Here is a 21,402-nt window from a genome sequence, read left to right as displayed (position 1 = left end):
GTGCCTGTAAAAGTTATGAAATTATAATTGGTTATCTTTTGTGGGGAATACTCTTACGTGTAAAAAATGAGTTTATTTCACAGGTTACAGTTCTGTTTGCCTCCTTAAATCTTTTGGCTGCCCTAGTAGTCTGTGTCTGAGTGAAGATGATGGGTACTGATACACTTTAGTCTGTGAACAGTGAATTGACAGTTAATAGGGTGTGGAAGAAAGAAGCCATAGTTTTCAACTGGTTGATTATGAGTGACATGCTTGACTCTCATCTTACAATGTATAATGTAGATTGTACAGTCCTTAGTTAATACTTTTTTGTTACTATATATTCTTAAATTCTATGAATTCACTGGTGTTCTCTGTTCGTTGCTGTGGAGGTAAAAGGGAGTCCAGCTCTAGACCACCAGTCTTGCAGCAGGTTGCATGAGGCAGGATCCCTTAATCAATCCATATCTCCCTGGGTGCAAATCTCAACCTTCCATACAACTGCACAATGGACTTTGTTTCAATACGTCATTTTTTATGCAGTGCCTGTTTGTTACTAAATCCTGGTAGGGCTGGCATTTCAGAAACTCAGTGTTGGCTCTGGTCACTTCACAGCTGCTTTTAAACAATGTCTTTTGCCTGGCTGTGTAGGTGGCTGAGCCATTCGCTGGGCCCAGGAACAGATTCAGCCAAAAAATACCCATTGTTCCCGCTTAGCAAAGCAAAAGAAGGCAAGTTCACTGCACACCCATAGCTGTGGCTCTGCTGGCTTGTGGGCAGAACTGAGCATTGGTGATGAGGTCAGCATAAAACTGGCAGTGTGCTCAGTATCTGGCAAGGGCATTGTGGGGTTCCAGCTTGAGGCCTGAGGAGTGCCTGGAGTTCACTGTCTGCTTGAAGAGATCTGCTAAAATGACCAAGACCAGTTATCAGTAGGCCTGCACTTGGTAGTGTGAGATTCATACCCCTGTTAACTCCTGTGCATGTCTCAAATTGAACAGTGAAAAACTGAAAATACACTGGTCAATGCAAGCCTGAAGTACACTGAAATATAATCTGTCCCATTCTGTTATTTCTTTTCTACAAATTTCTGATATCATGTATTTCTAGATACAGATTTGCTTCTGCAGACAATGGAATTTTTAAAATTAGGTTTATAGCCTAGTAAGCTTGTGCAGTAAACAAATGAAGAAATGTACCAAGAAAATACATGCATAGTAGCAGCATGTTGATAGTTTAGGGGGGTTATATATTCTTTTATAATACTGCATCCTGATCTTGAAGTTCAGTTTATGTTATAGTGTAATCGAGGATCCTGAGGACACATCACATGTTATTGAAAAATATCCTAATGGACTTCTGATGTTTCACAACTCTGGGTTGTTAGGTTTTTTGCTACTCCTGTACTATTTAAAATGGCTGTTCATTCTTACACTTAAAATTGTGGATGTTTGTTTCAGAGCTCTGAATATGAAATCCAAATTACCAACACTTCCCTGGTGTTTTACCTTAAAATTCAAAGACTTTTTTGTTGACGTATGCATTGTGTGTGACCCCAGCTGGTTGGTCTGTGCATTCCATCAGCTATGGTTTTCTTCAAACTGCCTGTGACAGATTCCATAGATTCTCTGATTGACATTGTTTCTGATTGTCTTTGCAAGTAAGCTGCAGACCTAATGGGTTTGGTTATACAGGGGAAAAAAAAAACCCCTCTAAAACCTCTATAGGTTCATATCTGTATAGGAGTGCGTGTAGTTTGTGTGAAGTTAAGCTTTTTAGGATGCCACATAATGATTTAGTTTTGTGGGATGCATGTGAGTATACATGTACATAGACATTAATAGCTTTGTTCTGTAACTGCTTGAAGCAAAAGGTCATTTAAATTGAATTTTCCTTTGTGCATGCAAGTACAAATATTTTGCAAATGCCAGGAAGAGTAACAGTTATGTAGTGACCGTGGTTTTTTCAAATATGAAAGAACAACAAATCCCTCTTTTTCTCAATGAGAAACAACAATAGAGGTGCCTGAGAACTGGAAAAACTATTTATGTAGAAGCAAAGGGCACTTTTTTGAGAGAAACTTACATACATAGACTGACAGATTTTTATTTTGAATTTGCATCACTGACAGCCATGCTCAGTTTGGGGTGGGTTTATATTATATAAACAGTTAAAGCCTCTCTATGAGAGTTTTAAGTGGGTTTCTTTCCCACGTGCTTGGTTTTTCATAGGTAAAATGGGAATAATGACACTGACCTGCTTTGTGCTTTGGAAGTACTGCTGAGAAACATTATGTAAGAGTTGAGTATTATTATACAAATCATTCCTAGTTTGATCCATCTCTGCTGACCCTTTTCATCCATGTGGTGAGATTACCGTGACCAGGAGGCTGATGGGTCTTATTGTGTTCAGCTTACCACTGTACTTACTGCCCTTCTTCAGTGGAACACAGATCAGTGTAATCTTTTTTTGTCCTCAGATGATGGGCGTTGTTGGCATTTATTTGCAATTCGATCGTGTTTAAAGCCTTTACAATTGCTTAAATCAGCTATTTAATCTTAGCAAGCAATTGCCTGCTCTTGGGGCTGGTTGTACTTGTGTTGGCAGTTTCCAGTTAACAATGATGTTGCTTCTACTGCACTGGGACCTGTCCTGGCCAGCTCCAGGTCTTCCAGTAGCAGCTGTGTCACTGCTGCATGAGGGCTGCAGGGAGAGCAGGATGCTCCTGGGAATTGGATTTTTTTTTGTTTAGAGAAGAGTAGTGACACTGGTGATACTGACTGCAGCTCTACCCAAGAAAACTTCTAAACAGATGCCATATGTAAGCGTCTGTCTTTTAAAAATCAAGATCAAGTGATTTGAATGGCCTAATGACTTCAGACATCTAGGTAGCCTTGTAAGTGAAGGCGTGGTGCAACAGTAGCTCTTAACTAGTATTTTTTCCAGGGCTGCTACAGTAAATCTGGTGGTTGTGTGTAGCATTAGCCATGGGTATTGTATTTTTAAGGTAATTTTCGGAGAGCCTTCATGTGAGTGTGAGGGGAGGTACGTGTGTCTGTCTCTGTGTGTGTGTGTGTGTGTGTGTGTGTGTGTGTGTGTGTGTGTGTGTGTGCACAGACATTGTACGTTAACAGCTGTTGCCAGTGGAGGTAGGTTACAGGTTACACTCTGCAGGTTACACTCTACATGACACGTGTTGCAAAAAACTAACTGCACAGTGATGGATATGGGGCAGTGGGAGACACATACATGCAGGTGTGCACCAGCAGCACCAACTGTATGGCACAGTAGGTCTGACATGTCTCAATCTTACATTGTGAAATGTGACGTTTTGGTGCCTCTTGCAGGCCAGGAAGTGTCACTGGAGGCAGCTCTGTGATGTGGGCCTGTGATAACCAAGCTGTAAGCCAAATGCTGATACTTCAGAATTTTACTGCGCTTTGCCATGTGACCCTCATGTTGTCAGCATCAGATAAAGTGGTTTTCTCTTCCCTGGTAAGAGACAGGAAAGGAGAAATAGCATCAGAGCTGATGTTGGAGAAAAAGCTGTCAAAAGTTTCCTACTTCTGTCTCACAAACTCTGGTGCCACCTCACAAAAGGTGTTTCATAATAGAGCAAGGAATTACTGTGGGGATGGGTGTGTGAGGTTTATAAGGGCGTTGTTTTAGGTGAGTTAGATGACTGAATAAATGAATAACAATTTAAATTCACAAATAACATAGAATTATATAATTTAAATTTATAAAAAAATAATTTAAATTGTTTACTGAAGAAGAATCACACTTATTCTGAAGATATTCTCAGATTGGAGAAAATTATCGTTAAGTAGTAGTGTTACTCCAGATGCCAAAGCAACTTACACAGAACGTTAGATCCTTGTCTCAGATTGTAAATACTTCTTATGTCTCTGTTCATTTTTATAAAGGTGAGACTTTCCATATGTCTACATCTTTTCTACCTCTGTGCTGTAGCTACAGAAGATCCCTTTTTAAGTATTCTTTTTCTCTCAGTTGTGTTGCTTCTGCCTCATATTAGAGAAAAGTTGAGTTTATGATTTTCCAGTCACCTCGTGGTAAAACATAGGTGTGCTAAAATAAAATTTTTTAAAATATCATGGTTCAGGACCAAGTGAGAAAAGTGAGCAGAGTGGAGAACAGGTTATATGAGAAATGACCAGGAGACAGAGATGCTGAGCACTGCTGACTCAGCTTGGGACCATCTGGGGTAAGCTGAACATTGGCCAGCTCCTGCGGTGGGAGGGCAGGGCAGGATGGTGGTGAGGGCTGTGCTGGTCTGAAGGAGCCTGTCACCTCAGATGCTTTGAGTTTCTGTCTGGTTGTGCCAGAGAGCCCAAGTAGCTCTTCAGGAGCCACTCCTTGTCCTTATGGCTCCTGACCCCAGCTGGACACAAGGTGACTCTGAACTGAGGCTGTAGCAGCTTTTCCTTGTATTTGATTCTGACTCCAGGCCCACCACTGTCATTCCCCATTTTGAATAAGGCTGTGTGTAAGAATGGGGGGAGGTGTTTGAATGATTGATTCACAGCTCTCTTGCTTTCAGACTGTCATAGAGACAGGAGCTGCTGCTGCCACGATGTCCATAGGTAAATGTGTCCACTGCTTTGAGTGGCTTGTGTACAACACCTGGAACACTTGTGGGCTAATGGTAGTGCTGCATGACAGTTTTGATTAAGACATCGAGTCTGAACAATCAGAATTACAGGATACTATTTGGAATAGAAGAGGAGCAGCAGCATTTGTGAGGCTCCTGGCAGACAGCTGCACTTCCCTGAGTGAAGGCAGGATGAGTTAGATCTATAAGCAGTCCAGGATCCACAAATATGATAAATACCTCAGGATGAGAACATGCTGGGTTAGAAATGGCATGGCTGTCTTTATCTTGACATCCAGATGTCTGCTCTGTTACTCTGTATGTTGTAAAGGCATCATTTACTCCATCTGTACAGTGATAGGCTGTGATAGGCTTGCTTCCCTGATCTTTGTAGAACAGTGTAGTCAGGTGAGGAATGGTTAAGGCTATGAAGATACACAGATGCATGGTTTGTATGCATGCTTATGATTGTAAATAGGATTTGTGTCATGACTTCTAGAGATATAATCATAAATTTTAACTTTTGATGCTGAGGTATAACAGGTGAGAAGAAAATGTTTCTACAAATAAAATACACGTAATTTTAAAGGTAAAATAGTGGAAGTTTAATTTTGTGAGGTGTCCGTGTGACATCTGCTGAAGGGTCTGGAGGCTGTTTCATGAGGGTGTGTTTGCAGTGTATGAGACCAGAAAAGCTAACTGAAGTGAGAATTTGCCAAAGTGTTAATCATAGGTTACCAAGGAAGTAACTTAAAGCTGTTTTTACTGCTTTTCTTTTAGGTAATATTTCAATAATCACATTACCAATTTCCAGCACCAACTCGCCAACTAAGATTTTGCCAAAAACCTTAGGACCAATCAATGTGAATGTGGGACCCCAAATGGTAAGTTTTGCAACTCTGTAACGCTAACTTGTGTAACTGGCTGCCTGACTTCCTGGTGATGTAATGTGGAAATGTGAAAAACAAAGATGTGAACGGTGCTAGGAACCTGCTGCTTCCTGCCTGAGCTGTGAAGGCTGCTTAGGTGCCCACCTGGATCAAAAGGTGATGCCTGTGGGTACAGCAAGCTTGGCATGCCAGGATTGCCACTGCTACAACGCTCCTGTGTGACCTTAGGGGACATCTTTCTTCCTGGCTTTACAGGGAACTGGAAGCAACTTTACCAGTTGACATTTTAACTAATAATCAAAACTGTATTTTTTTAAAAAAAGATGTTATTAAGAATGTTATTGATGCTCTTTGAATATTTTGAGTTATGTTCTCACTAGTGAATCTCCATCGTTCCCAAAGACTAAATGTTTCAGGTAAGACAGTGGAGGTTTAACTTGTTGAAGTTACTCTTAAAACTGTTTTTTCCTGTCAGTAACTGTATATGAGCACACAAACACACACACGCACACACACACACACAAACACGCACACAAGCACACACACACCCAAACTGCATCTCTGTCTGAAGTACAAGCCACAGGCTCTACCAGAGGGTAGTGTTCCTCAGTGCATCAGTACTGGTGCGAGTGATGCTGGAGCACGCGCCTTGTAGCGTTGAACTGGAATAGTTCTGCTACAAAAGTACTGGGTGCAGTTTTGGGCACCACAGTACAAGAAGGACATAAAAATATTGGAGAGTGTCCAGAGGAGGGCAACGAGGATGGGGAAGGGTTTGCTGGGGAAGTCTTATGAGGAGAGGCTGAAATCCCTTGGTTTGTTCAGCCTGGAGAAAAGGAGGCTGAAGGGAGACATCGTTACAGTCTGTGGCTTACTGACGAGGGGGCGCGAAGGGGCAGGTGCCTGTCTCACCTCTTTGGTCACCAGTGATAGAACCCAAGAGAACAGTATGAAGCTGTGACAGGGGAGGTTTAGGCTGGATTTTAGAAAGACGTTCTGTACTGAGAGAGGGGGGGTCAGGCACTGGAACAGGCTCCCCAGGGAAGTGGTCACAGCACTGAGCTTGACTGAGTTCATGAAGCATCTGAACGATGCGCTCAGTCCCGAGCTCTGATTTGGCTCTGGTCCTTTGTGGAGCCAGGACTTGGACTCAATGATCCTTATGTGTCCCTTCCAGCTCAGGAGATTATATAATTCGATGGTTCTATGATGTCACCGTGTTAGCAACATCCTACTGACATGAGAGGGCTTGGTGTTGTTGAAGCACTGTAGGTTACAGCCCTTGCATCTGCTGCAGGTCCTGCAGACCAGCACACATGGATGGGCAGAGTGGGCCATCACCTGAATCCCTTGGGGTACGGCTGTGCAGAGGGTGAAATCAGTACGGTTTGTAGGCTGGACTCTGGTGTACATGTGTGTGTTAGTTTCTTCAGATGCAGTCTGTAGGTGTAACTTTAACAGCTTAAGTATTGATACAGTGTTAGTGCTGGGTTATGGGCTTTAACACATCCTACAGATGCTCTGGTTGCAAAATGAGTGATGTTTTCTGTTCTGTGCTATGCAGTGAGTTTGTGTGATCACTTCAGGCACACTGGAAAAACATTTGCTGTTAAGATGGAATTAGCCCTCTGAAAATACAGTGTGTTATTTTTTGTGAGAGCAAATGTTCATAGCAGATGCAAAAGGGACAGTGAAAGAACACTGATTTATATACCGTGACATCACCGAAGAACCTGCCGCTTTAACAACCAGGCGATTCCCGTGTCTGCGCCCGCCCAGCAGCCGCTTCCCGAGCGCCGGGGGCCGCCGGGCCCGGCCCCGCTAGGTGGCACCAGGGGCGGAGAGATGCGGGACAGCCCGGGCTGGGGAACACCGAAGGTGGCTTTGGCACCTCACTTAATTGTGGCGGTTGTAACAAGAAAACGACGACATTAGACGTAAAATGCTCTTTTATAGCATGTTTGATCTGTGATTTACAAGGCGTCATTAGAACAGTGAAACCTCAGAGAAGGTGGAGTGTGATGAAATGCGTTTCAGTATGCACAATATTTAAACTCTTCCCCCTGACATGTGCCTGCCATATGCTGGCAGAACCATATGCTTACTGCAGATAAACGTTACTCATAGCACTGCAACACACGGATAGGAAAGTCACTGGGTTGGATTGCCGTTGAATTGAAATATTGCATTGATAATTCTCAGCTGCTTCCTGGTGTTACACCAGTGCCGAGCGTAAGCAAGCAGTTAGACATGAAGCTTCTCTCACAACGTGTTCCTGACTGCCAGCCAATGTAGCGGGAAGCTGGTACAGCGCCTGCAGGCAGCGTGTGCAGCAGCCATACGGAGACCTTTGTTTTCCATAGCAACCAGGACATGCCTAACTTTTACTTCTGTTTTGTTTTTCCTAAATTTCTGGTCTCTGTCAAGGTCTTCTCTTGCAAAAGCACCCAAGATAAGTTTATGTCTTTGAGATAAAAAAATACATCCGTGTAGTTACAGAGTAGTGTCAGGAGGGATGTGAAGTAATAATGCTCAATGAGCAAAGGAAAAGGGAAATGCTTCAGGTCCCATTTTTTTTCTACTTGTTTAATCAATAGTGATGGATACCAAAGTATCTGCTGGATACTTACCTGGGTGCTGGGTAAGTTGAGTAGTAAAGGAAACTACAAAGTTTAATACAGTGGGTACTCAGACTGTCATTAACAAGTGGAGTAAAGTAAAATAAAGTTTACAAAGCCAAAATAAGGTGAGTAAAAAGCATTGGTTGTGGTATGAATCTTAACATACTGGAATAAAAGTAATTTAACGTGGTTTATTTTCAAAATTAACTAATACTGTTTCATTTTTAAATATTATCCAAAATCTTCTGATGACCTACTTAAAAGAATGAATTTAGATGTGATTTAAATGTTGACAGCAAGTGTCTTAGTGTTAACAACCATTGTACAGACAATGTCACCTGGTTTGAATAAAAGTACAGACTTTACACTTACTTATGTCCATAGGTACAATGTTGTATTACAGGCTTGGGGAATGCCTTGAGGCCTTGTGAATGCTAGAAACTGCAGGGAACACTGCCTGCAGCTCACCTTGTCTTTGGTACCAAAGACAGACAATTGCAAGAGACAAGTCCTTGGGAGAGGAGGGGAAATTGATTACAGTGATCAGGAAATAGCCTAGACATACTCTTAAAGAAACAATTAGATGTATGTAGGCACAGATGCTGTCTACCATACCTAGTAATTACTTCTATTTGTCTAGATCTTGTCCATATGAACAATACAGTAATGTGGTACAATTAGCTGTAATTACTTTGATGTAGGAAGAGCTTCTGATCACATCTCTGTGTATACTTTGACTGCATCTTGCATCTGGTACAGAATTACAATATATTTTTTTTAGCAGGCTGCTTAGTATGAATTTTGGGCTGTGGTAGCTTCTGTTTGCTTAAGAGCACTGTGCTTCTTTCTTCTAAATTTCATAGATCATAAGCACATCACAAAGACTGACCAATTCAGGGAGTGTTCTGATTGGGAATCCATATAACCCAGCTCCAACAATGGTCACGCAGACGCATATAACGGAAGCTTCTGGTTGGGTCCCAGGGTAAGATTTTTTTTGTTTCATTTTTTAAATATTTTTGAGGCTCTGTTCTGCTTTTTTTTTTTTTCCCCTCTGTTTATACTGTTGTATCTAGATGTTCACTTACAGCTTCTAGTTCTTGAACAACTAAAAGGAAAATGTTCTTTAGCCTATTATGCATTTTTCATGTCTAAAGCATGTGAACACAAACACCAATGGCTTCATCTTCTGTTTGAATTTTGGTTTATGGCAGTGTCTGTTTCTCTGGTAAAAATGGAGAGTCACAAATTCATGAGTCCTGTTAAAAGAAGCCTTTATTTTTTTGTAAGTTCATGGTACATCCAAGTAGCTTTGTGTTGAGTGTGGCAGCAGATATGAACAGGGGTAGAGACTGTCAAAAACACTTTAAGGCATTTAAGAATGAAGCTGTCACGGAAAATACCTAATTAATGGTGTATTTTTATTACTAGTTTATGCTAGCAATAAGTTTTCATGGGGTTCTGAGGTACTGCAGAGTAACATGACTGTTGCTTCTAAGGAAATCTGGTCTTCACAGTATTTAGGCCTGTGCGCTTTTTATTAATACCAGTACTGTTGAGCTTGTTGGTCTCAAGACAGATGAAGTGTTTTGCCTCTGAAATTTGAAAGTGATTTATGTCTGTATTTAGGTTAATTTTTCTAAACAGGTGATAAATATCAGTAGTACCTTTCCAGCCTTAGAAGTGGGAAACAGAGCTGCTAGGACATGGCAGAAACTAAAGTACAGTGGCTGTGCTTTGAATTTCTTCAGTCTGTGCTGACAGAAAGGACTGTTGTGGGCTTCTACTTCCCACTCACTATGCTCCCACCATGGAGTCACTAAACTGCATGCCTGGCTGAGCAGTTCTTAAGCTTGCTTTTTTTTGCTGAAGATGTGTTTACCCCTTGTTTAGTCCTCTTCACAGGTTCCTGATTGCTTCCAAAATGAAAAGAGGCAAGAGCTGTAGTCATTCTCAGGGCTCCCTACCACCCCTGACTGATGTACAGGCCAGGGGACCACTCAGTTCACCACCGTTTAGCCCCCAGTTGCTCAGGGTGAGCAGTTAGGCACTATGGACAGGGATTGCCGGAGATAAAACTGCTGTTGCTGCCAGGAAGACGCCTGCTGAGGAGTACTGGATTGTGCAACCAAGTACCCACAGGCTTCCATGGCACAGGTTTTCAAAGCCATCATTTTTGTTCAACCCCCCCATCATAACACTGTTGGGTTTTTATCTGCTGTGAGCCCTGGTTCTGAAACTGCAGGGTAGCAGTGTGAAGTCATTTACCAATAGCTGTCGAGCAGCGTGCAGGGTATTAGCTGCAAGAGTGAAAGACAAGTTGGGAACACACGGCTTCTCAAGTCTGCTTGCTGTAGCTAATAGCAGGGTAAGGAAACTGGCAATGAGTGGCCACTGCTATTCTATGCAAAATTCATGTCAATTACTTCCAATACAGTTACTGTTCTACCTTGGGTTTTGTTTAAAGATACCAAAATATTCAATGTACGGGAAATATGGGATATATCTTACATGCTGCTTAAATGTATTTTTCTTCCATATGGAGGAATTTTAAATAGGAATTTTCAAAGGAGCCCAGCTTCTGCTATTTGATGGGATTTGATAGTCAGCACTTCCCGTAGTTCCAGATGAAGTGACTTCCCTAAAATTATACGGGCAAAGCATGGTAGAATTGGGAATAGAATTTACTTGGAAGTGAGCTCAGACAACCTCCAAAGTCCTGATCACCTTCCCTCACCTTCTGCTGAAGCTCTGTGTGTGCTGTTTTCCCCATTCAGCCAACATGTAATAGCAGACATTGGTGCCCAGCTAAGTCCCCAGTACAGTGGTCTTGTTGGTCTTCATCTAAGTTTGAATTGTCTCTTCTTAGGGACCGAAAGCGGACTCGAGAGTTTATAGAATCAGACTTTTCAGAAAGGTAAGCATATTGAACATAGTTATTTTATGTGTATGGTTATACCTGGCTGGCTTCTTCAGATCTGCCCTTCAGGGAGATGGGTGCCCAATTAGCACTTCAGCAGTTTTCAGTCCTCCATGTAGAAGCTATATTGTGTGTTATTCTTTGTAGTTATAATTCATTACTCTCTGCTTTATCACTTCCTGATAAATACATTAGCTGTTACAGATGATAGCAGGAGCTGTAAAAAGCAAACGCCTCTTCAGAAACAGGATTGCTTAGATTTCAGTGTGACAAATACTTGTCAACAGGTGATCTTTCCTTCACTTCCAAACTTACTTGAATGCAATTCAGGGTGATTTTATTCATTTACCTGCCCCAGGTTGCTCAAATTGACTAACATAGGGGGGTTAGGAGCGCTGGGTTGTTAAAATCTTCTGGCCTTCCTTTTCTTCTGGCCTTCCTTAAATACATTGAAAGTTTTGAAAAGCATTCTTGTATTTTAATGCTTTCCTTAGCTTTTTGCTGTTGACAGAAATATGCCTGTGTTTTCTCTAAAATAATCTCCCTGAAACATGTTACCAACTTGTAAAAGTGTAATTTAAATTAAAAAAAAACCCAAACACAACTCAACTTTATAAAGGCTTTGGTTTAAATATGCCCCTAGCTTGTGTGATAAAAATAATTCCTCCTGTTTTTCCCTTTCCCATTATCTAAGCTGCTGCTTTTCTAGAGGAAGAAAGTGAATGGAAAAGAACTCTGACAGTTGCCAGTTACTGATTTGGTACAATACACCACAGGAATCTCTTTTGTGGAGTGATTTTCTCTCCACAAAAGAGATTCCTGTATTTCAGTCTTACCTGCAATGGCACCGATGCTAAACTTGGTCCTTAGGGGGGAATTCAGGGACCTTCTGCGGTGTTGTCAGTAGGGGTGTCTGAGCCTTTCTATTTATAGGCAGAAACACGAGAGTTCCTGTAAATCTGGTTGCCAGGCACATAAACACCCTGGGAGGTTTTCCCCCTTTTTTTTGGTTGCTCTTTTGTGAAACTACCTGGAGATGAGTTAAAAATCCAGTTTTTTTAACCATTTGCCCGGTAATGTGTTCCAGTACTGATGATGTAGAAATTGCTGAGAAAGGGGAAAGGGCTCCAGGGTACTATTTTGCCAACTTGTAAAAAACATGGAAGTGATTCAAAAAAGCAGAAGAGTTCTATTTTTCATTTCAGTAGTACCTGTTCTGAGTCCTGATTGAGAAAATGTAGGCCTTTTGCTGTGTGACAGAGTAGCTTACATCTTTTGCTTTGTAGCATATAGTAGTTTATTACATTCAGTGTATGAAAATAATTACTTTTCTCCTTCCAGTAAAAGAAGCAAAAAAGGAGATAAAAATGGGAAGGGTCTGAGGCATTTTTCAATGAAAGTCTGTGAAAAAGTTCAACGTAAAGGAACAACTTCTTACAATGAAGTCGCTGATGAGCTGGTATCAGAATTCACAAATTCAAACAGCCACCTAGCTACAGATTCGGTAAGTAAATATGGCTTGAAATTTGTTACACCATCACAAAATTCCCTGGTTTATCCTGGAATTCTGTTCCTTCTGTTCCTGCACTGTTCTACCACACTCCATACTTCCCTTCACTTACCTATTTCCCAAATAGAAAGACTTGTCTCCTGAAATGTAAAAGGACAGAGGTAAAATGAAGAACTGACTTCCTCTCAATGACAAACAAAATGGAGAAATCTGCCAAAAGAATCCCCCTCAGACCCAGGCTGCTCTGGGCTTGTCAGGCTTTTCAGCTGTGACAGACTTGCCTTGGTGGGCATTTCCTGCGCAGAGGCTCCACACAGGTCTGGAGGTTCCATGTGCAAGTGCACACACGTGTGTGGGATGCAGCAGCAGCAGCAGGTGTTCACGGTGGTGTGTTGTAGTACTGCTCTGACTGAACTGTCCTTCTGTTCTGGTGTATTTGCTTTTTGAATTCTTTTGTTGTAATTAATGGTGCGTTGTTTTCCTAGCAGGCTTATGATCAGAAAAATATTAGACGGAGAGTTTATGATGCCCTTAACGTCCTGATGGCAATGAACATCATTTCAAAGGAGAAGAAGGAGATCAGATGGATCGGCCTTCCTACGAACTCAGCTCAGGAATGTCAGAATCTAGAGGTAAGAAGGGGTGGATGGGGAGTTCAGTGTGGTTCACAGGTGTTGTGGATGGAGCTGCTGTGCTTCAGAAGAGCAGGGTTTTTTTCTCATTTTGAACCTGATTGGTTTTGATTCTTGCACACTATGAAAATACAACTTTTTGTATTTGAATAAATTTATGTTTATGTATGCTTAGTTCCATTTTTTTAGCATGCATTAGATGAAGTTTAAAAAAACCCAGCTGTTTACCTTACAACAGTGGGGTTTTTTAAATTTCTTTTAAGATTAAAAGTCTGTCATAGCCTGAATTTACCAGAAGAAAGTCAAAAGAGTTAACACTGCAGTTATACTTAGAAGATGGTCTAAATCTGAAAGGAGACCAATTTTCTATTTAATGTCTAATCTTGGAAATGCCATTCAGAGGAAATTAAATTGAAGAATAATCCCTTCTAGGTGTCAAACACTAGTTACAGAATAGCAGGGGAAAGAAATGAGGTTTTACCTATTGGTTTTTTCCACTGTTTTTCCAGCAGGCTAAGAGTTACCATGTTTTTGCAGGGATGCCAGGATTCATATGCACAAATGTTGCTTGACCTTCAGGCCAAATGAGCTATAAATAAAAAGCACAAGTTACTGTATTTACTGCAGAGCACTGTAATGACTGTCTGTAAATACCTCTTATATTTGTGATGCTTGTAACATCGAATACCTTGAAAGGTGGGTGGGGTGCCTCTCCAGTGCAGAACAACTCTTGTGCAGGCTCATTTATATCCACTGCCTTTCTAGATGTAATCAGAAAAAAAGCTTTTAGTATTACTGTCCATTACAGCAACTTGGAAAATCCTTCTGCCCAAGGAGTATGCATATGCTCCAGGATTTTTTTTTTTTGTTGTTGTTAATTATGGATAAATCTGTATCTTGCATGCCTCCATGTGGATGCATTACTCTCAGTGTAGCTTCCTGTTACAAATACAGAACTTGAATTTCATTGTCATCTATAACGGCCTTGTGCTATTCACTGTTTCAGGCTCTAATTGCACATGCACAGAAGGGAAGCCAGGCATATTTGCTATGACATAACAGACAAGAATAGAAAATAAAGCTGCATTTTTGTGGTGTGAAAATCAGAATTAATTTTGCTTTTAAGGCTGTATAAAGTGCCAACTCTTCTCACAGTGTAATTCCCTAACAAGATTAACAGTATAAAATTAGAAATCAGTACCAAATGGTTGCTACATACAAACCACATGTAAATTACATCTGTACTGCTTATTAGGTGTGAGTTACCTATCTGTCCCAGTAAAGACAGGCTCTGAAGGAAGCATGTTAAAGATCCATGTGTTTTAAATGGTTTTTAAGTATGTCAAGTGTAGCATTTTAAATATTACAACTGCAACATTGTAAATAAAAGGGGGTTCAGGCCTGCTAAGGATTTTTAAGACTGCATCGTTTAGTTTCAGTGGTTGAATGAAAAGGTAATGTAAGAGTTTAATATTTTGGGAGATAGTGATACAGTACCAGCACCAATAAGATGATGAGGAGAAATACCTTTTAAACATGATGAGTGAGTACTGTCCAATTCTTTAGTGTTGCCCCAGACCCCTATTTAAAGCACTGCTAGTTGTATCATCTGTGGTGTCAGTAGGCATTCAGTACTACTGCTGTCCCAAATTCTGCACACTTAGAGTGAAAACATTTTTGCCCCACAGACTTGCATTAACAAAACTGTTGCAAGAAATGGACTCTGTGCTCATGCAGAAAATGTTACCTCTACCCCCTTCTTGTTGCTGGAATCTTGTTAATTTAATGACTTTCAAATTAGTAGTCCAAACAAAAAGTGGAGGCCATGGAAAGATGCAGGTGGTGATCCTGAGCCCAGTCGCTGCATATTTACGTCTAGTGGCTCAATGCTGTGAGCAGTGGAAGGGTCGAGCATGAGTCCCAAGAGTGGAGGGGGGGGCAGGGGAACCTCAACCAAACAGGAAAGCACCCCTTAAGCAAGTGTTTAATTTGGTGCTAATTGGCATTCAGTTCACAATACAAAAGAGGAGGAGTGGCTGGGGAAATAAGAAGAGTCTCTTGTAATGATTGATTCTTTACTGAAGTTAAAATTGTTGACAAAGAAAGAGATTACCTTTGTCAGACCTGTTTTATGGAGAAACTGGAGTGACTATGCAGTTAGTCTGTTTGAAAAAGAAGGTGTTTGGCAAGGGGGCTCAAAGGACTTGTGCAGTTTAAGTACCATGCCATGGAATTCACCACCCTATGGATTTTTGTAGTGGTGCTAGCATACCGATGCAGTTCTAAAGCCTGTTCATTTGGCACAGTGGGACACACAAGGTAACTCAGGAATTTGCATTTATATTTTAAGATAGAAAAACAGAAGCGGATTGAAAGGATAAAACAGAAGCGAGCCCAGCTTCAGGAACTGCTGCTGCAGGTATAGTTAATTGTCTTCAATTACTTTTTCCTATAAATGAAATGATTAAGTGTACACCTGATGTGTTAGAACTTCTGAAATTCTTTCTAGATTTATTTAGCAGCTATAATATATTAGGGGGAAGAGTTCCACTCTTGTGACCTTTCTGGATTCGAGTAGAAGGACCTCTTACCCTCCACTTCTGGTTCATTTTTAGCAATTGTAAAACAGGGTGCTGCATCTGCCTGCCCCCAGGCTTTTCTGAGTGTTCTGCTGCAGCTTTCTTGACATTAGTGGGAATGGGAACAACTTGCACATCCCCTTTGTACTCCAAGTCCCCCCAGAGTTACTCTCCCCAAGTAGTTCTTACTGGAAAATTTTTCTTTGATTCTAAGCTATGAAATTTACAACTGAACTTGTGTAAATACTTACAGAATTGTCTAGGGAGAGACAGACATTTCTGGATCCCAAGAATGGGAGGCTGGCAAATCTGGTTGCTTTACATTCTGACACACCTTTGAGATGACTGGAGTTTTGGCTTTGATTGCAGAAGACTATTTCAAATGTGTCTGTGCTTGTAAAGTAACATTTTACAAATGCAGTTATGAACACTCTGAAGTGGTTTGGTCTGTACAAACTTCAGTAATTCAATTTTTTTGTGAGGTTACAGGCAATAAGGCTGTATTTTTTTTTCTGGTGTAACTATATTGATACAATTTCATGGACTTAGATATACACTGAAACTTTTCCTTTTTTCATCACCAAATACTGTTTCTCTGCTTTGGACACCATTCTGATTCTGTCTGTCTGACCTAATAAATTAACAGCTTCTCAGAGTAACTTGACATTATCTCGGTGAAAATAGGCCTTCCTAGCTATTAGTCTGAAGATGACAGAGTTGCACTCCCTTACTGTCTACAGCTATCATTATTTCCTTGATTATGTTCATTGTCAAATGGTTTACCAGTCCTTTGGGCTTCTGTCTGTCAGTGCAAGAAGTGCCTCAGAGTGGGTAAGCAAGTACACTGACTTCAAATCCCTCAAATAACATTTCCTAAAAACACACTTTCATACATATGCTGTCAGATACAAGAATTCTTTGGAGAGCAAATGGCGTCATGAACACTTGTTTTAAAATTCAGAGGAGAATGTAGAACTGTTTTTAGAGAGAAAAGAAGGAGGTGGCTGAGAAAGGGAAGAGCATATGGATCCTGCGAAGCACAGAGTGCTGTAATTTCGGTGAACTTTTGTTCTAGTGTTAACTAGCTCCTAGTCTGAGGTAATTATGCATGATTACAGAGAACAGCTCTGACTGCAGTGGTGAGGAACCATTCATTCTCCACCAAGCTTTATGGCTCCTTTCTTGTTTCTTCCCTAGGGATTGTGAGGGGGGCATAGCCATTAGGATATGTGGGAAAAAACTGTGTTCCTAGTGAGCATCGCTAGTGCAAAGAGGAAGTCAAGCCACAACCAGTGACAGAAAATCACTGGAAGTATTGAAAGCTAATAAATAAGAGTTATGAAGTTCCACTTCCTAGCTCTGGAACTGAGGTCTTCTCTTGTGTTGTCAGTGATAGTTTTCTTTCCTTCTTTCCACAGCAAATAGCATTCAAAAACCTGGTCCAAAGAAATCAGCAAAATGAACAACAAAACCAAGGCCCTCCAGCTTTGAACTCAACCATACAGCTGCCTTTCTTGATAGTCAACACAAGCAAAAGAACAGTTATAGACTGCAGCATATCAAGTGATAAGTGAGTGGTTGTGGAATCCATTTTAAAAAATTTTCTTTGTGGGCTGGAATTTCTCTTTGAACAAACCAGGGATTTTTTTTGCTTACTAGAATAACTACTTAAAGTTGCTACTGCCACTACAGGGGAGTGTTTTGGGATTGGGATTTTTTTATTTTATAATACTTAATGCAACTGGTGTAGCAATAGTAATTATCAACATTGGCTTACAACCACTAGTTAAAACAGGCTGAGTTTTACTGTTACAACAGGCACTTCAGACTGACGTTTCAAAGAGCATTCACTGTGCAGCAGAAATAACATAATGAAGTCACATACTAATACAGCACCAGCTTTTCATGAAGCCAGGGGGTAGTACTCCAAAACTCTTTTTTCCTAATATACCATAAATTGGTGTAGTCAGAAACACAAGGTGATCCATGTAACACAAAACCAGCATCCTAGAGGTGGTAACAGCAACTTCGAAAGGGTCTTTTAATGGCAGAAAGATTGCACCCAGGTCTTTGTAGGAAAACAAGGAAGGAAATTAGGTAAAAATTTGAAATACTGTTTTTATTATAATTGCACTCCTATATTAATATGAAAATCTTCCACTTAGGTCCTTCTGGGTGCTTATGCTCTTCGTCCTGTGAAAATATGGCTGAAAGTGTGTTACGTTAACGGATAATCAGATCACAACTAGTTTATTAGCTGAAAATAGCTGGCTTTAATACTGTAGATTGCTGATTCCACTCTGTCATATGCAAATCCCAATTGGATCAGTATTGATTTGGTTTAACTATATACCCTTACAGGCATACTAAAGGGTTCTCTCTGCACTTTTAAACAGTGCTCTTAGATTTAGGTTTGAAGTTGTTAACAAGTTGAATGATTTCATACTGAAATTTCAGAACTGCTGCTTTGAAGTTGTCAGAGATAAAAGGGCCATTTGGGATCTAGAGAAGTGTACGATGCTTCTCAGACTGTAAGAGAACTCTACTACTAAAGTGAGCACCACAAATTTACGTTGCTGATACTTCAGTGTATGTAACCTAGCTTCAATATTATTGTCAGCTGGGGATCATTAAGTGTACAGTCCAAATTAAACAGGCTTTCCACTGCGGTTATTAGTTGTGCAACTGATTAGTGGCTGCAGCAGGACATAGGAAAACAGTGCCAGAAACTGCCAGTGGTTAAACCACTGTTAAATGTGTTACAGCAACAGTTAAACAATTGATCTGCTAAGTCAGGAAGCTGGCAAAAGCAGACACGCAGTTTGGGGAATTGAAATATTGTAGTTTAATGGAGAGTATTTACTCTGCCCAGCCCCATTGCTGGTCAGTTTGAACGCTTGCCCTTCACTTGGTTTCAATGTCAGTTAAGAAGCCGCTGTTGTAATGGGCTTCCATTTTAATTTTTTCTCCCAAATAACATATGCAATGCTATACATTAGAGAAAGCTTTTAGGAAGTTGGCTCTTGTATCCTTAGAAGAAGGAAGAAAGAGCAAGAGCAGACGGTTCAGGTGAAATTCAGTGTTGATCAAACTTGCACTTACCCTGGAAAGAAACAGGAGCTGTACCCAAACCTTGTGTACCCAGTAGCTTTTAGTTCTGCGTAATAAGATGGCTGGCCAGTAGATCATTCTGTGAATAACAAAGTTCATTTCTCAGAAACATCCAAAAGAACACTGGAAATTACTAGAAAAAGAAAGTAAGAGAGATGATGTAAAACTAAGTATTTATAGTACTTTTGTGGCTGGAATACTATATACTGTGTTGTGAAGAGTATAGCATCATGGGGAGACAGACACGGGAGGGCATCCAGGATGGATGGAAAGACTTTCACAGAAAGAACAGATGGACTCCAGAAGGAGGGGACAGTGGATTCACTTGTTAAGTATCCTCAAATCATGGAGGACATGAGGAATGTGCATAAAGAACAGCTATACACAGTTGCTTGTTAAAATTAAGAGACATTAAGAGAAGATAGCGGGTGACAGGTTTTAGGCAAAAAGAACAATGTAAGTATATTTGTAACATTCAGTGCACATCATAGCCACTGATGTTGTTCATGCCAAAAGTTTACCTAACTTCAAAAAGGGGCTGTATCAAGTCCCTGAAAGAAAACCCTCAAATAGCTATTATTAACAGCAAAGATAGAAGAAGAGGGGCTTCCTATGTCGGGGGCTGCAGGTTGCTGGAAACTATAGTGGAGAAATACTACTGTAAGGTAAGTTCCTTTGTTTGGAAAGTTGCCAGGGAGGGAAAAAGGAGTTACCCTCCTTTCTAGCATCCAGTATTTGACCACAACACCTCAGAGGAGAAATGCAGATCTATCAATAAACACAGCCTTTAATCCTGTGCCATAAAAGCTGAAAACAGTTACTACTTAGTTAAGTACACAGTTTTCTGGTAGTTACTTGGTATGACACTGGTCTCCCATCCGCTGTTTGTGTAAACAGTTATGTGACTTTAGCTGCAGCAGTCCAGGTAGCGGAGTATAATTGTAGCAATTAAAGGTACAGCAACACATCTCATTTTTCCTTTGAATGTAGTTATGCTTCAGTAAACATAGCTGCATAAATAATAGGGTTTGCAAGTAATACCATGTGAGTCACAAAAGAAATTATATCTGTAACTGACAATACACCTAGTACAAAACCTGTAGATTTCTAGATTAAAATGTTGTGTATAACTGAAAAAAAGTCACTCTTCAAACTTGTAAGAAAATGAGTATTAAAAAAACTATCAAGAAAATCCACACGTGGTGTGAAGCTAATGGAACACCCACCAGTAAGTTACCTTTTAAAGATCATGCCTTTTCCCAGGATAAAGGTCTTGTCAGCAGAGAAAGAGGCACTGGGAACTAAGCCCTGGACCAGTACTGCCCATGCTTTTAATAGCCTGTGATCGTAGCAGAAGGCCAGTCCAGATGCCTTTCCTTTTCTTACAGTTATATTAAGTTTCTATCACTATTTCCACTTTGGTATGCAATGAAAAACATGTTGAGAGTCCTGCAGCAGAAGTGGTAGATTGTGAACATGCAGGACACTGAACAGACTGCTTTGCTAGCTGCAGCCAAATGTGCTCAGAAAAACAAAGTTAGACCAAGGTAAATAGGTCAGTTCACAGGAGGAGTGTTGCACATTAGAACACAAAGTGAAATGTAAAAGAAGCAAAACCAATATAGTTTGATGACAGGGCTGCAGGTGACCTTTAAAAGTACTGGATTTACTACAAGTGAAGGTTCATGTTTAGTAAGGCCTCCTTCTTTCCCCTTTGAATCTGTTTAATGAGACAGAAAATTTTACTTTCTTCCTGCAGTGAAGTTTCTTTAATGGAGAAAGTGCCATTTTAAGCCCCATGGCAAGCTAGTCACAGGAGCAAAAAAAACATTTGCTCGACTTTTTTTTTTTTAAGGAGTCTTTACAGATAATGAAGAATCTAGACACTTACCTCAGTGCATCCCAAAAAAAAGGAAAACTAAGCGCAAAAAAAAAAGCATATCTGTACTCTTTTCAAAACCATCTCACTTTTGACTTTTTACATGCAGATTTGAATACCTCTTTAATTTTGATAACACTTTTGAGATTCATGATGACAGCGAGGTGCTGAAGAGAATGGGAATGTCCTTTGGGCTTGAGGAAGGCAAATGCTCAGCTGAGGACCTACGAACTGCAAAATCACTGGTGCCAAAAGCTTTAGAAGGCTACATCACGGGTAAGTTAGATGAGACACTTAAAATACTGTTCCTGACCAAAAATTCGTAACATCTTTTAACAGAATCAAATTTAATGGTAATGTAACATTTGAAGTTATATGGGAGCTAGTAGGGTTGGTACATAATAACCAAATTGTTCTGCAGTTAATTTTGGGAGGTTTATCATAGTTGTACTGTAAACTTACTCCACACTGATTTATAACAACTCACTCCTGACTAAGCTGCATTCTGAAGAAAATATTTTTAAATCACCAAATTGACACCAAGAATAAATTTTCTTGGGTTAGTATTAATTTTGAGTAACTGTGAATGTGAGAAGGAGCCAACTGGAAGGTGGCAGCTCTTCCAGAGTGGAGGAGAAAAAGGAAGGAAAAAGAGCATCTTGAACTAGT

At 40.5% G+C, this 21,402-nt stretch overlaps 1 protein-coding gene and 1 long non-coding RNA gene across 3 annotated transcripts in view; one reads left to right on the top strand and one right to left on the bottom strand.

Annotated features, from left to right (window-relative positions):
* The window catches only part of LOC311194107, a 41,227-nt gene that overhangs the window by 2,820 nt on the left and 17,005 nt on the right, over nucleotides 1–21,402 (bottom strand). Inside the window, exon 2 of the long non-coding RNA XR_014617433.1 lies at nucleotides 18,846–18,933. This is a non-coding gene — a long non-coding RNA (uncharacterized lncRNA). The remainder of the gene's footprint in view (nucleotides 1–18,845; nucleotides 18,934–21,402) is intronic.
* Nucleotides 1–21,402, top strand: part of TFDP2 (transcription factor Dp-2) — a gene marked incomplete at its 5' end in the record, with an annotated part of 38,250 nt that overhangs the window by 10,170 nt on the left and 6,678 nt on the right. The window contains 8 exons of one of the 2 annotated variants that reach the window (XM_084267129.1): nucleotides 5,372–5,475; nucleotides 8,966–9,087; nucleotides 10,972–11,019; nucleotides 12,364–12,526; nucleotides 13,021–13,164; nucleotides 15,515–15,583; nucleotides 17,162–17,313; nucleotides 20,843–21,009. In XM_084267129.1, coding sequence (XP_084123255.1) covers nucleotides 5,372–5,475; nucleotides 8,966–9,087; nucleotides 10,972–11,019; nucleotides 12,364–12,526; nucleotides 13,021–13,164; nucleotides 15,515–15,583; nucleotides 17,162–17,313; nucleotides 20,843–21,009 — 969 coding nt within the window. Of the gene's footprint in view, nucleotides 1–5,371; nucleotides 5,476–8,965; nucleotides 9,088–10,971; nucleotides 11,020–12,363; nucleotides 12,527–13,017; nucleotides 13,165–15,514; nucleotides 15,584–17,161; nucleotides 17,314–20,842; nucleotides 21,010–21,402 lie in introns of both variants that reach the window. The other variant, XM_084267128.1, reaches the window with a different exon arrangement.

This window comes from Gallinula chloropus (genome assembly GCF_964237585.1).
Source record: "Gallinula chloropus genome assembly, chromosome: 8".
Lineage (NCBI taxonomy): Eukaryota > Metazoa > Chordata > Aves > Gruiformes > Rallidae > Gallinula > Gallinula chloropus.
The sequence above is the reverse complement of the archived record's forward strand: the minus strand, read 5'-3'. Positions and strand labels throughout refer to the sequence as shown.